This window comes from Hippocampus bargibanti, linkage group LG09 (genome assembly GCF_051943395.1).
Source record: "Hippocampus bargibanti isolate YZ-2025 linkage group LG09, ASM5194339v1, whole genome shotgun sequence".
NCBI classification, from domain to species: domain Eukaryota; kingdom Metazoa; phylum Chordata; class Actinopteri; order Syngnathiformes; family Syngnathidae; genus Hippocampus; species Hippocampus bargibanti.
In genome coordinates, this window is record NC_142742.1 from 2,115,874 (window position 1) to 2,129,856 (window position 13,983).

Below are 13,983 nucleotides of genomic sequence, written 5' to 3' on the forward strand. Positions count from 1 at the left end.
TTAAATGTTTAATGGTGTGTGTGCACTGAGACGCTGTTAGTTACACAACACAACAAAGCAGCACGGCAAGAATACGCAACCGCGACACGCGGTACATCATCGTCTTTTTTTTTAACGATTTCAAATGCGATTCGGCGAGCCGTGTGAAAAATTCTTTGAAAAGTCAAACATATCCTTAAATTGCCACTTTTAAAGACTGGGAGGTGGAAAACGGCTTCGGTTACATCATACCCATGCTGGTAAATAATTTAGCAACGGGCAGGTGGAGGTTATAAAAGCAAGTTTCCCAAAGAAGAAGAAGAAGAAGAGAAAGAACAAGTATTGGTCAGATGGAGGAGGTGGAAAAGAGACGGCCCCCAATCTCCGCCAAAGAGAGAGGTCAGTACATTTTGACATCCGTTTCAGCCTGCTAGCTTGATGCTAATGGTAAATAGCATTATGTTTAATGAGTATCACGCTTTCAAGGACAACCGACGTCTCCGGACAAGTTGTGTCCATAATTTGTCAAATGGCTTCAAATGACTTCTACTGAGCGTATTTTACAAAGATTCCACCGCATATAGCTAGATTTTACCTTTTAAGACTCGCGCTGAATATTCCGGAAGTCTTGTTTTTGAGTTGGTGACGAGTCCGTACGTGACGTCACTGAAGGAACGCCCCTGACCGAAAAAAAAAGGACACATTGTAGCAGTCCTTCCATCACGTCAATGCATTTCGCTGTGCTTGTTTGGTCTGAAAACGTCTTGTTGCACCAAAAAGAGCCAGAAGAGGGCGACCAAGCTCCATATATGGAATTTATCAGCCTGTGGAAGCGGAAGTGGCCACTGGAGGTCGCCATTTTGTGCCTCTCTGTTTTTGGGTGAGAGATTTTCCCACAATGGCACATATAATTCTTTAATTGATTGCAAACATGTATGCTTTCCTCTTCGGAACTATTTGAATCATGTTCATAACTGGATGTGTAACATGAAAGCATATACTCCGAATCTGAAGCCATTGTTTTGATTGTCCAGCAATGCAAGACGACCTGGTGTGACGTCACGAACTGGGGGCGGGACTTTCTGAAAATGCCCAATTCGCAGCTCAATTTTTTTTGCAGATTTTGGACACTTTAAGTCATTTTTATTGGTGTTTTGCATTTGACTAAAAATATCATACTGCATGTTTTGGGTATTTTAGATGCTATAAAACGTTTTTCTGATGTCAGTTAAGAAACAAAAATGTGATGTCGGTTGTCCTTTGAGGAGTGGAGCGAGCTAAAATATATGTATATATGTGTATATATATATATTACATGTTTCCTTCCATGCTGGTTCTTGAAATTTCCAAATACGACAATGACAAACGGGGGAAAAAAAATTGATTGAAGTTTACGCTCTTTTTCCTAACACTACAGTTTATTAAGGTGAGTATGTTGTATTTTTATAACTCATAGAGGTAGTAGAATATATATTTGTCTCCATAACTGCCATGTTTCAAGCAAAATGAAGCATTAGCAGATATATTTCTAGAGCTCGCAATTTTCTTTCCTAGTATTCAGTGACAGCCATTTTGGATTTCTGACGAAAATATGCCTGCATTCGATCATTGATATTTGCTCATTTATATTTTGAACCTTTTCTTGAGCTGTCTGTTCTTGTTTAGAATTTCAAAAGCTATACAATGGTACCTTACTCGTCAAGATATTCCAAAAATTAAGAAAGTTATGCTCGTTTAAATTGTAATAAAGAACTCGGCCACAGATTTTCATTTTTCTAACTGTGTTCTTCTCTTCTCTAAACTTGTCAATGTGCTTGTTTATTTTTTTTTTTTCTACAAGCTGCTGATGAATATCAACTTTACATTTTGCGAGTTGGATAAACATGTGTGCGTTATATGTTCAATAAAATGATCTCAATCAGGACCGGGCCCGGGACGCTACACTCTTCCGCCGACTGTGGGCTACATCAATCATGATGTCACCAAGCCCAGTGGCCCGGCTTACTCCTTCAGGACCCGGATGAGCAGTACCAGTAAGTTCTGATCAAACGTACCAACAAACAACATGTTTCGTAACTTGAAAATTCCGTATGAAGAGACGTTCGTAAGTCGAGGTACAACTTCCTTTCCTTCTGGTCCTCTTACGGCCGTCAGACAGTTCCAGAAAAGAGCTAAAATAGTAGTTTAAAATCGAACATCTCGAAAGAACAGACTCGAAGCCAAAGCCAACAAACAAACAAAGCTAATTTAAAAAATAAAAGTACTCACCAAGAGAATGAGATGAATATCCTGGACGCGGTCCCATATTTATATTATGCACCCGGTTAGCTTAGGTGCAACACATTAAACAAAAAGTAAATTACTCCTGGTCCCAAAGGGTGTGATAAAAAAAACAGGGCCCGAGTTACCAAGATAATTGGTTTAATTCGACAAAAAATAGGCTAAAGTAAAAAATAAAAGTCTTCAAGAAATAATTGTTGAAGCGGCTTGTTAGCGTCGAGTCCAAGTAACTTAGTGCTAACAAGTACTGCTTGCTTCCGTTCAACCCACCGAAGATCTTATAGCTTGGCGCCGTTATTTGTTAGCCAATCAGAATGGCTTGCTCCTGAAACCCTGTGAAGATCCTACTTGAAAATTTAAGTAAGCCACTCGGACGTACAATTCTCACGACAGCGCAAACAAAACATAACTACGGACGTTATAGTAAATAATACCACCGGACAGCAAAACAAACCATAAATATGAATGCTGTCATGTAGCACTAATTCTCACTTTCATGTTATCATAACGAAATGTATGAAAAGTGCTACACTAAGTGACGCACCGTAGCTAAAATACGATCTGTGGATTTTGTGATGGCGGCCGATGTGTACCAAAACATTCTCGTCCATTCGAGGCGGGGTAATGATTCTCCTGAAGTTCCCAATGCCACTGATTTAATTTTAACGTTAAAAATAAAATTACCGGTACACCTGTAAGCATATATATACAAACACGTATTTTATTGTACATTTGCAAAACTTATATATAACTTATATAAACTATATTTTTTAACTGCAAATATGCGAGATGTCAAATCAATCTTATGCGCATCATAATGAAAATATAATGAAGATATATCGCAATTGTGAAAACGTTATGAATATTTCAAGTTTGATTTCACATCGTTTTAAAAGTGCATTAAATATATATTTCCAATACCAATTTTAATTTTTAGTGATCTCTGTGGACTCCAGCCCAGGACCAAGATACCACGTCGGTGCTAATGTGACCCGCTTTGGCCGAATGGACACGCCCTCTTACTCCATGTTAGGCCGCAGGAAACGTGATAGTAGCAAAGGTTAAAAAAAAACATGGAAATGTCAGACAATTGTTAATGCGTCAGTAAGTATCACATTTTTTTTTTTTGGTCATAGATGACAAATTCCAGACTCCGGGACCGGGTGCCTACAGCCCAGAGAGGGTTCCACCTCTCAACGCTCAGCGTCGACCGCCAGCCTTCACAATCGGAGCCCGTACACGCTATCGCTCTGTGGATCCAGTACCAGCACCCAACAGGTAAAGGGAGTTCGGTAGTTGTTTTCTTTTTTTTTTGGGTGGGAAAACTAAATTGGATTTCTGGATGGAGCCAGGAAACTTTCAGTGTTTTCTTTTATTTATTTACTTTTTGTTGTTGTTGTTGTTGCTAACAGTACTACACCCACAAAAGTCTCAAAAAGCCATACCACCAATAAAATATCAATACATATACATTTTCGGTTTAGAAGTGGCCATTTTAGGTGAAATTAGATACAAACACTTTTTAAAAAAGTTAAACAGAAGACAGTTTTACTTAACATTAAATTTGGTACTTCAGAAGCAGACCCACAAAAAGTCTCAAGAGATCATAGCCGAAACAAAACAGGAAGTCTGCCATTTTGTTTATGACTCAACTATTTTAGGTTCGGTTCAACCATTAAAAAAATCTTCCAAATATTGTCGCTTGCTCTATAAATAGAAAATTAAAAAAGTAGATATTTTGAAAAAAAAATATTATTTTCTGTGTATTCTTGACATTTGATAATAATAATAATAATAATAATAATAATAATACATTTGATTTATAAGCGCCTTTCAAAACTCTGAAGGTCACTTTACAGTTACAGGATAATTTTTTTCTGTAGGTGAGCAGCGGTAGCCACACGCGCCAACGTTCACTCAACCCGGAAGTAACTAAAATAGAATAGTAAGACAAATAGATAGAAAGCTAGCAACCTAGCCAATTGATAGCTAATAGTTAGCCAGCTAGATAGCCAGCCTATTCCTGACTTCATTTCAGAAGCCATACATAATAATAATAATAATAATAATAATAATAATAATAATAATAATAATACATTTCTATTTCTATTTGTGATTGTATTTTATTTATTATAGTACCTATGCTTATGGGTGACTGTAAAGTGTCATTGAGAGCTTTGAAACGTGCGTAAAATGTAATGTATTATTATTATTTCATTAATGAACGCCTTTCAAAACTCTCAAGGTCACTTTACAGTCACAGGATAAGCTTTTCTGTGGGTGAGCAGCGACAGCCACACGCGCCAGTGTTCACTCAACCCGGAAGTAACTCAAATAGATAGAAAGCTAGCTAGCTAGCTAGCTAATAGACACATTAATAATATTTCATTTATAAGCACCTTTCAAAACTCTCTTGTTGTTTTAAACAGTTACACGCTCCCCAAGTTGTTGGGCAATCAAGTCCCCAACAAGCCATCCGGCGTTAGCTACAGCATGTCGGCCCGCCGGAAGGTGGGCGGCCCTTCGGTGGACCTGGCCGGTAGCCCCGGTCCCGGCAGATACAACACCACCAATCCGGACGTCTACCTCCAACGCCAGCCCTCCTTCTCCATGCAGAGCCGGACCAAAAAACCCACATACCTTTCGGCCACCCCGGGCCCGGCTGCGTACCGCCCGGAGCGTTCTGGGGCGCACCTTCGCAAGGCGCCGTCTTTCACCATGGGGATCCGCCACTCGGAGTTTCTCACACCGCTTGTACTGGATGTTGTCCACTGACCGCTCAGTTTTTGGGCTATAAAACAAAGCTCGCTTTGTTGGTTTTAGGACGAACTGGTAAAAAGATACGCTGAGGTGACATTTTGCGATGTCATAGTCGCGTTGTTTCATGCATCAAAGAATACATTCCTTTTGTGTATTTGTAAATTGAAAAGTGTGACATGGAGCGCCATTCCCGAATTCGTTGTTTTGGTTTTTCCTTGCAGGGTGTGTGCCGATAAAGCACTGGTCAGACTTCTGGCAATGTTTCTGGCAGCATTTGCCTTTTTATCACGTTAGCGCTTTGTTGTTAACACGCTATATTTTTTCAAGGAAAAAAAAATCTATCTATCTATCTATCTATCTATCTATCTATCTATCTATCTATCTATCTATCTATCTATCTATCTATCTATCTATCTCTTTAAGAAACAGTTGTGCAAAGCAACTGCTTCATGTCACAAAGAGGGTACAGAAAGTGCTGAAGAATGAATGACTGTGTCTTTGTGTTGTCATATTATTTGTTATTTAGTTTTATTTTTTTTTAAATTTTAAGTTACTTCCGGGTTGAGTGGCTGGTGCGTGTGGCTGCCGCTGCTCACCCGCAGAAAAAAATATCCTTAAGTATACTATCCCTAAGTGTCCTTGAGAGTTTTGAAAGGCTTATAAATGAAATGTATTATTATTATCATCATTATTATTAGTATTATTATATAAATCAATATGTATTGTATTGTCTTTTGTTCAGTCGCCCCCATTTCAAGCTCAGATAACTCCAGACCCATATAATTTAGGAATTAACTTTTTTTTTTGATGAAAAAAGACAGTCTAAGGTTTTTAACGCTGTGTTGAATGTTTATGTAGTCCTGAAACTCAATATTTTGTGGCTCCTGCAATTTGAGTGAAAATGACAAAAAACCTGGCACTGGAGTGGGCACATTTTTTTTTTGCACATTGACTGGCAGTGAATGAGTTAAAAAATGAAACTAAAAATCAGCCATTTGACAACGGCTCGGTTACAGGCGAGGTTGCTGAAAAAAAAAGTTTCTTTCTTTATCAATTCATGAAAAATAAAGACTAGAGAAAGACAAATTAACTTGTCTTTAATTAACAAATTAAAGATAATAAACAATTTTTTTTTCAAAAAAATAAATACAATGAAAATTTTTTCAATGTTTTTTAAAAAATATATATTTTTATTCCTTTGTATTTTTATATCTATCTATCAATATATAAATTATGGAATTTTGTTGCGAAAAAAAATATCATCAACCCACCCATTAGCTCACAGGTGTCAAAGTCAAGGCCCGCGGGCCAAATCCGGCCCGCCACATCATTTTTTTCGGCCCGCGAAAGCAAATCAAACTTGTTAAATTCCATGATGATTGCTAAAATCTGAGCCAAAATTTCATATTTTTGGATGTCAACCACAATAAAAGTCATTCTTCTTGACTTCAGATTTGAAAACGAGTTATTCATTAATTTGCTGTGTGCTCTATATGTAATATTTGAAGGGATTTAAACATTCTAATGGCTTCCCCAAATTCATAACGGCCCTCGAGAGGAAACCATAACTACAATGTGGCCCGCGGCAAAAAATGACTTTGACACCCCTGCATTAGCTGAACCGCTTCTCCTCACGTGTCGAACCAATTCCAGCCGTCATCGGGCAGTAGGCGGGGGACACCCTGAACCGGTTGCCAGCCAATCCCAAAGCACACGGAGACGAACATCCATTGGCTGTCACAGTCACACCTCGGAATAATTTCATGCGTTCAATCAACCTGCTATGCGTGTTTTTGGAATGTGGGTGGAGACCGATCAGCGTTCCCCGTGGGAAACTTGCTAGAAGGTGATGCAGGAGGAGTTAATCACCGTGTCACACACACAAAAAAAATACTTTGCAGATTAAATATTGTGTCTGTTTTAATAAAACATAATTTAACATTAAATGATGGGAAAAAAAAAAATACCGTTCAAGTTAACGAGGGTCCGTCGTTATTTTGGTCGAAGTTTCTCCTGCTCCACATCGCCCTCTAGCGTCCGCTCAGAGTCAAACATGCGACATAGGCGCCTGTCACACCCGTTCCCGGTTGTCTTTGTGAGGCCACGACAACTTCCATCCGGAAAGGGAGGCTCCGTGGAGGCCCCGCCCCGTCGTCGGGCCTGCATCGGTGGACGTGCGCAACGAGGTGAAGGCCTTGCTGAACCAGGTGTTTTTGGCATCTTGGAGGTCGTGGGCCAGGATTCCCCTCTCGTGCTCAAGCTCCTGCGACGACGCAAAACGCCGTGAGTGACGGGAAGCGGGGAAAATTCAACTCATTCGCTGCCATTTCAGAATTGATTCGGGGATTGAAAAGTGTGACGTGGAGCGCCAGTCCCGAATTTGTTTGGCTTTTGTTTTTTCTTACGGGGGTGCTGATAAAGCGCTGGTTAGACCTCTGGCAATGTTTTTACCTTTCACAAGGAGGCAGCATTTGCCTTTTATCCATGTTATCACTTTGTTCCAGCTTCAGCTGTTGTTTAAAGCGCTATAGAAATCAATATGTATTGTATTTAATAATAATAATAATAATAATAATAATACATTTGATTTCTAAGCGCCTTTCAAAACTCTCAAGGACACTTTACAGTCAGCCAGCTAGCTTTCTATCTATTTTACTTACTTCCAGGTTGAGTGAACGCCAATGCGTGTGGCTGCCGCTGCTCACCCACAGAAAAAAACGGATCCTGTATTTTGTACAGTTGCCCCCATTTCAAGCTCAGATAACTCCGGACCCATATAAGTTATAATAATAATAATACATTATTTATTGTATTCATTTTTTATTTTTTATGTATTTATAAGTGCCTTTCAAAACTGTCAAGGGCACTTTACAGGCACAGGATAAGACCTTTTTTTTTTTTCTGAGGGTGAGCAGCGGCAGCCAGACGCGCCAGCGTTCACTCAACCCGGAAATGTACACCACTAACTCAAATATAAAATGATCATCACACTTAGGAATTAACTTTTTTTTCTGATGACAGAAGAGAGTCTAAGGTTTCTAATGCTGTATTAAATCTTTATGTAGTCCTAAAACACAATTTTCTATGCAATTTGAGTGAAAATGACAAAAACCCTGGCAACTGGAGTGGACACATTTTGGCACATTGTCCAGCAGTGAATGAGTTAAAGTCAATATCAGTGACTTTTGACAGTGTGAAACTGGCACGGGATACTACATCCATGCAGAAAAGAAGAAAAAAAAAAGATACATAAACTTTTTCCAAAGATTTTGGTGGCGATTAAGCCGCCATTTTGCTCTGCCCCTGGAATGTACCATCATCAACTCTGTAAAGGGGGTGTGTGGATGTGGATTTGATGTCCATAAAATGTTAGACACCTTTTGAAAATTTTAAAATTCATTTTGTGTACTGGTACAACTTTTCTGCTTGACGTCAACAACCTCATTTTTTTTCTTGTTGATTATAATTTTTCCAGTCACATTTTGACTTCTGGAATTCATGTTTATGGTAACCTTCCAAATGGCTCGTTCCAAGTTTACATGACCACATTTCTTCATATCTGGGGTGACAACTGATTATTATTTTTTTTGTTCTCGTGGTTTCCCAATGTCACGACCGAAACATTATTTTAAATACAAGGTTTTATTTTTTATTTTTTCCCAGATAAAATAAAATGTACCTGAATCTTGCAGTTGGCCTCCACCACCTGTAATTTGGTCTGGGCCAGCTCCTTCTCCAACTGTCTAATCTGAGCCTTGAGGGAGGTCCTCTCCTGGTTCTCCCGCCTAAGTTCCGCCTCGGTGGGACCCGAATGTTGCCGTTCCCACCCCGGTCCAACCGCTGGGCCATCCGGCGCTTCGCCCTCTCGGTATTCCGCCATGTGATGACAACAATGTGGACAGGCCTTCACTGCACTCTGTCAAAAATAAAATAAAAAAAGGTTACAAAAATGCATGTATGTATGTATGTATGTATGTATGTATGTGTGTATGTGTGTGTGTATGTATGTATGTATGTATGTATGTATGTATATGTGTGTGTGTGTATGTATGTATGTATGTATGTATGTATGTGTGTATGTATGTATGTATGTATGTATGTATGTATGTATGTATGTATGTATGTATGTATGTATGTATGTATGTATGTGTGTATGTGTGTCTGTGTGTGTGTATGTATGTATGTGTGTGTATGTATGTATGTATGTATGTATGTATGTGTATGTATGTATGTGTGTATGTATGTATGTATGTATGTATGGATGTATGTATGTATGTATGTGTGTATGTGTGTATGTGTGTATGTGTGTCTGTGTGTATGTATGTATGTATGTATGCATGTATGTGTGTATATGTATGTATGTATGTATGTATGTGTGTATGTGTGTATGTGTGTCTGTGTGTATGTATGTATGTATGTATGTATGCATGTATGTGTGTATATGTATGTATGTATGTATGTATGTGTGTATATGTATGTATGTATGTATGTATGTATGTATGTATGTATGTATGTATGTATTTTAAACCGCAATGTTTTATTATTAGCAGCTTTCTATTTGCTAGCTAGCTCGCTTTGTATCTATTTGAGTTACTTCCGAGTTGAGTGAACGCTGGCGCGTGTGGCTGCCGCTGCTCACCCACAGAAAAACTGATCCTGTGACTGTAAAGTGACCGTGAGAGTTTTGAAAGGCGCTTAGAAATGAAATGGATTATTATTATTATTATTGCTGAATTCAAAAAAGTCAAAACTTTAGGAAAAAATTAGTGAATTTGACTGTTGGAATGATGACATTTTTTTATGGAACAAGTCATAATCCAACGAATATTCTTAAACCCGCTAAAAATAATATAAACAAATTATGTTTTGCGACAAGGATTTTTTTTTAATTCACGGCATATTTAAAAAAAACATTCTTATAACGTGACTGACTTTATCGCTAAATTAAGATACGTTTTTTTGTCTTTTTTTAAACCCCTTTCCGGGGTTCCGGAAGGCTCTTTTAAATAAAATATATATTGAAATGACTTTATTCTCATAACATGTTTCCCTTTTCTAACATTAAATGTTTGTTCTTGGAACATTAAAATGTATTGTTTTGGTGTGAGACTGTAACATAAAAAAACGTATTCCTCCTATGCTGAAACGTCACCTTGAGCGAGCGCACTTCTTGCGAATGCGCGTCCTGTTGCCTCTCCAGACGAGTCGTCAGCTGTGAGCAGATCTAAACCCATCGCAGAGCGTCAATGATCATGTGACTTGTGATGTCATCAACGGGGCATCAGACGCCTCTGGCATCGTACCTGCTTGTAGTCCGCGATGATGCCTGACGACCGCTTCACTTCTTGCTCGGCTCGCTCCAGTTCCCGTCGTAACACTTCTTTCAACTTTTAATAAGTAGGAGGGCGGTGGAAGGCAAATATTAATAAAGTGGAGGGGAGAGGGGGGATGGGGTTACATAGTCAAGGTTTGTATTTCCATAATTATTCTTCCTATTAATTGGCTGTGAATGAAATTTGGCGCGACCACTCCCACAGCGGCGCAGACCGCCCCCTCAAATGTTAACTGTCATTCCCGAATTTATTCGGGAATTGAAAAGCGTGACGTGAAGCGCCATTCCCGAATTTGTTTGGGTTTTGGTGTGCCGATAAAGCGCAGGTCAGACCTCTGGCAATGTTTTCCATTCCACTAGAGGGCAGCATTTTCCTTTTGTCCATGTTAGAGCTTTGTTACAGCTTCAGATATTGTTAAAGCGCTATATAAATCAATATGTATTGTATTGCATTTTGTACAGCTGCCCCCATTTCAATCTCAGATAACTCCAGACCCATATAATTTAGGAATTAACTCTATTTTTTTCTGATGAAACAAGAGAATCTAAGGTTTCTTACGCCGAATTGAATGTTTATGTCGTCCTGAACCTCAATATTCTGTGGGTTCTGCAATTTGAGTAAAAATGACAAAAACCCTGGCACTGGAGTGGACACATTTTTGCATATCATGTGACAATCAACGAGTTTAAATAAATAAATAAATACATACATAAATAAAAATACAATAATTTTGCAACAATCCACTGCACATTTTTGATTGACTGGTCGCATGGATGAAAAATAACAGGGCGAGATCACAATGTGTAAATGTGTAAAGAGTGTGCCGTACCCACCATAGATGCCTCTTGATCCTTCCCTTGCTTTTCCTCCTCAGTGGCCTGCAGTTGACGTCGAGTCAGAAAAAGGTCACTGGTGAGTTTCTCAACGCTGTCCTCCGCCTGGTGACATCAAGGACAACATCAGATGAACAATATTACAACATATTAAATGTTACTCAGTGTAAGGTGAAGCACCTTAAAAAAAAAACAGAAGGTCCTACCATGTCCAAAGCGCTCCTGAGGGCTACTTTACTAGTGATGAGCCTATGGGCCAGGTTGTCGTTCTCCTGTTCCAGACGGAGGCTTGTCTGCTGAAGACGGCGGTTCTCCATCTGCGCCCAATCCAAACCCAACAACACACCCCAGCACCGAAACATACCAACAAAATCAAATATGCTTTCCAGATATCATCGCTATTTTATCTTAAATATGTCCATTTCTGAGGGGTGCTTTCCTACCTGGCATTTGTTGAGGGGGTCTTCCTCATCCTCTTCGTCCATCAGTTGAAGGCGGCTTTCTCTTAGTTTGGCTTTCTTTGTTGGGACCTCCTGATGGAGGAGAAGGAATAGTTGATAATATTTACACCAACACCCCCAAATTCACCCATTAAAAAGGGGGTAAAATATGTAATTTTATTTTTTTATATGTAAAAAAAGTTTCTGCACTTTTTCCCTCTTAACACCCCGATCCCCCTAAAAAAGTTGAAATGGCACATCCCCTTTTTATCAGCACACACAATGTAATTTTTGGTGGACTTAATTTACGTCCCGCCAAAGAAGTACCGTATTTTCCGATGTATAAGGCGCACCCCCAATAAATGGTGTATTTTCACACTTTTTCCATATATAAGGCACACCGGACTATAAGGCGCACCCCCAATGAATGGTGTATTTTCACATACTGTATAAGGCATACCGGACTATAAGGCGCACCCCCAATCAATGGTGTATTTTCACTTTTTTTTCATATACTGTATAAGGCACACCGGACTATAAGGCGCACCCCCAATGAATGGTGTATTTTCACATACTGTATAAGGCACACCGGACTATAAGGCGCACCCCCAATCAATGGTGTATTTTCACTTTTTTTTCATATACTGTATAAGGCACACCGGACTATAAGGTGCACCCCCAATGAATGGTGTATTTTCACATACTGTATAAGGCATACCGGACTATAAGGCGCACCCCCAATCAATGGTGTATTTTCACTTTTTTTTCATATACTGTATAAGGCACACCGGACTATAAGGCGCACCCCCAAAGAATGGTGTATTTTCACATTTTTTTCATATAGAAAGCACACCGGACTATGAGGCGCACCCACAATGAATGGTATATTTTCATATACTGTATAAGGCATACCGGGCTATAAGGCGCACCTCCAATGAATGGTGTATTTTCACATTGTTTTCATATACTATATAAGGCACACCGGACTATGAGGCGCACCCACAATGAATGGTGTATTTTCACATACTGTATAAGGCATACCGGACTATAAGGCGCACCTCCAATGAATGGTGTATTTTCACACTTTTTTCCATATACTGTACTGTATGAGGCACAGCGGACTATAAGGCGCACCTTCAATGAATGAAAAATGTTTTTCAAAGATAATATATAAATAAACGTATAAACGTTTTCCAAATATAAAGCACACCACATTGAAACGGTGGAAATGGTGTCGGTGACAGCAGTCGCGAGACCTCAATATTACGTCACATATAAGGCACACTTGCGTGTAAAGCGCAGGGTCATCTTTGGAAGAAAATTAAGGCGTTTAGGTGTGCCTTATACACCGGAAAATACTGTAATTGTTATGTGGGTGCAAACCCTTCCACCCCACACACGCATATAAAGGGGGAAAAATCTCTGTTAGTGTCATTGTCCATTTACTGCACCCTTTCCCCCCCATACAAACCCAAAACGGTGAGCAACAGTATCACACCCTAAAAATGTTAATGTTATTTTATATTTTTCATAATTAGGGGCTGGGGGGGTAATTGTTCACTCAAACAACTAAAAAGAGGAGAAGGGGAGCATTATTATTGAGTTTGTCCACCTCTATGCTGTCTCATTGACTTCCTTAAGAAGCTCCGTGTCCTTACCGCAAATTGGGGTCCCGTTTCGGCCACCAAGCAGGCCAGGATCTCCTCCTCGGTCATTTGCTCCACCAGCTGAGCGTCGCAGGACAACGTTACCGACACCTCTTGCATCATTTTGACCCAAAAAAAGGCACTATTTGGAAAGCGAAGGAAACAAGGTTAAAATCCCTCGGGTGTGTAAGAAAAGCAGGTGGAGCGGGAACAGGTTCCACCGGGTCGGGTTCGGAAGCCAAAAGGAGAAAACGTGTCGCCCGGCCGTCAGCACTTGAACAACTTCTTCTCCTTCTTCGTTTCTTTCTGGCACCGATTCCGACAGAACCTGCAAGACGTCTCCGCCAGGAAAGCGATCACGTAATAATAAAAACATGATGATGATGATGAGGAGGAGGGTGAGGATGTTTCCTCGGGCTGTCGAAAGTCGCTTTATTATGCTAATGGCGTCTCAAACTGGTCGAGCGAGGTAAAGCGAAAGAAAAATACCGAAACATTAATTGGAGAAAGACGCCCTTGTTTTGATTTAAAAAGAATCTTTTGTTCGATTGTAATTTACTTCCTGGTACTTTCAGTCGAAATATAGAACTATTGTTTTTGTGTTGTTTTTATATTAAAAATAAAGAACAATTGTGTTCTACACGTCATTTAAAAAAAACGATACTTTGAGGAAAGTATCGCGAGGATTCAACACAGTTTTGATGACGGGTTG

The 13,983-nt window shown here is 39.5% G+C and overlaps 2 protein-coding genes across 2 annotated transcripts; one reads left to right on the forward strand and one right to left on the reverse strand.

The window, feature by feature from the left end:
• Positions 1–210: 210 nt before the first annotated feature.
• Positions 211–6,016, forward strand: odf3l2a (outer dense fiber of sperm tails 3-like 2a). Its single transcript, XM_089004338.1, has 5 exons — positions 211–378; positions 1,902–2,012; positions 3,197–3,319; positions 3,396–3,537; positions 4,689–6,016. Exons 1-5 carry the CDS (start codon positions 330–332, stop codon positions 5,032–5,034), a joined length of 771 nt encoding a protein of 256 aa, XP_088860464.1. The 5' UTR covers positions 211–329; the 3' UTR covers positions 5,035–6,016.
• A 262-nt stretch (positions 6,017–6,278) lies between these two features.
• LOC148893254 (rab GTPase-activating protein 1-like) lies at positions 6,279–13,677 on the reverse strand. Its single transcript, XM_089004337.1, has 8 exons — positions 13,284–13,677; positions 11,629–11,718; positions 11,392–11,502; positions 11,186–11,290; positions 10,323–10,406; positions 10,172–10,243; positions 8,699–8,935; positions 6,279–7,282 (listed from the first exon to the last, which is right to left on the reverse strand). The coding sequence occupies exons 1-8, from the start codon at positions 13,392–13,394 to the stop codon at positions 7,091–7,093; spliced, it is 1,002 nt and encodes a 333-aa protein (XP_088860463.1). The 5' UTR covers positions 13,395–13,677; the 3' UTR covers positions 6,279–7,090.
• Between the last annotated feature and the right edge of the window lie 306 nt (positions 13,678–13,983).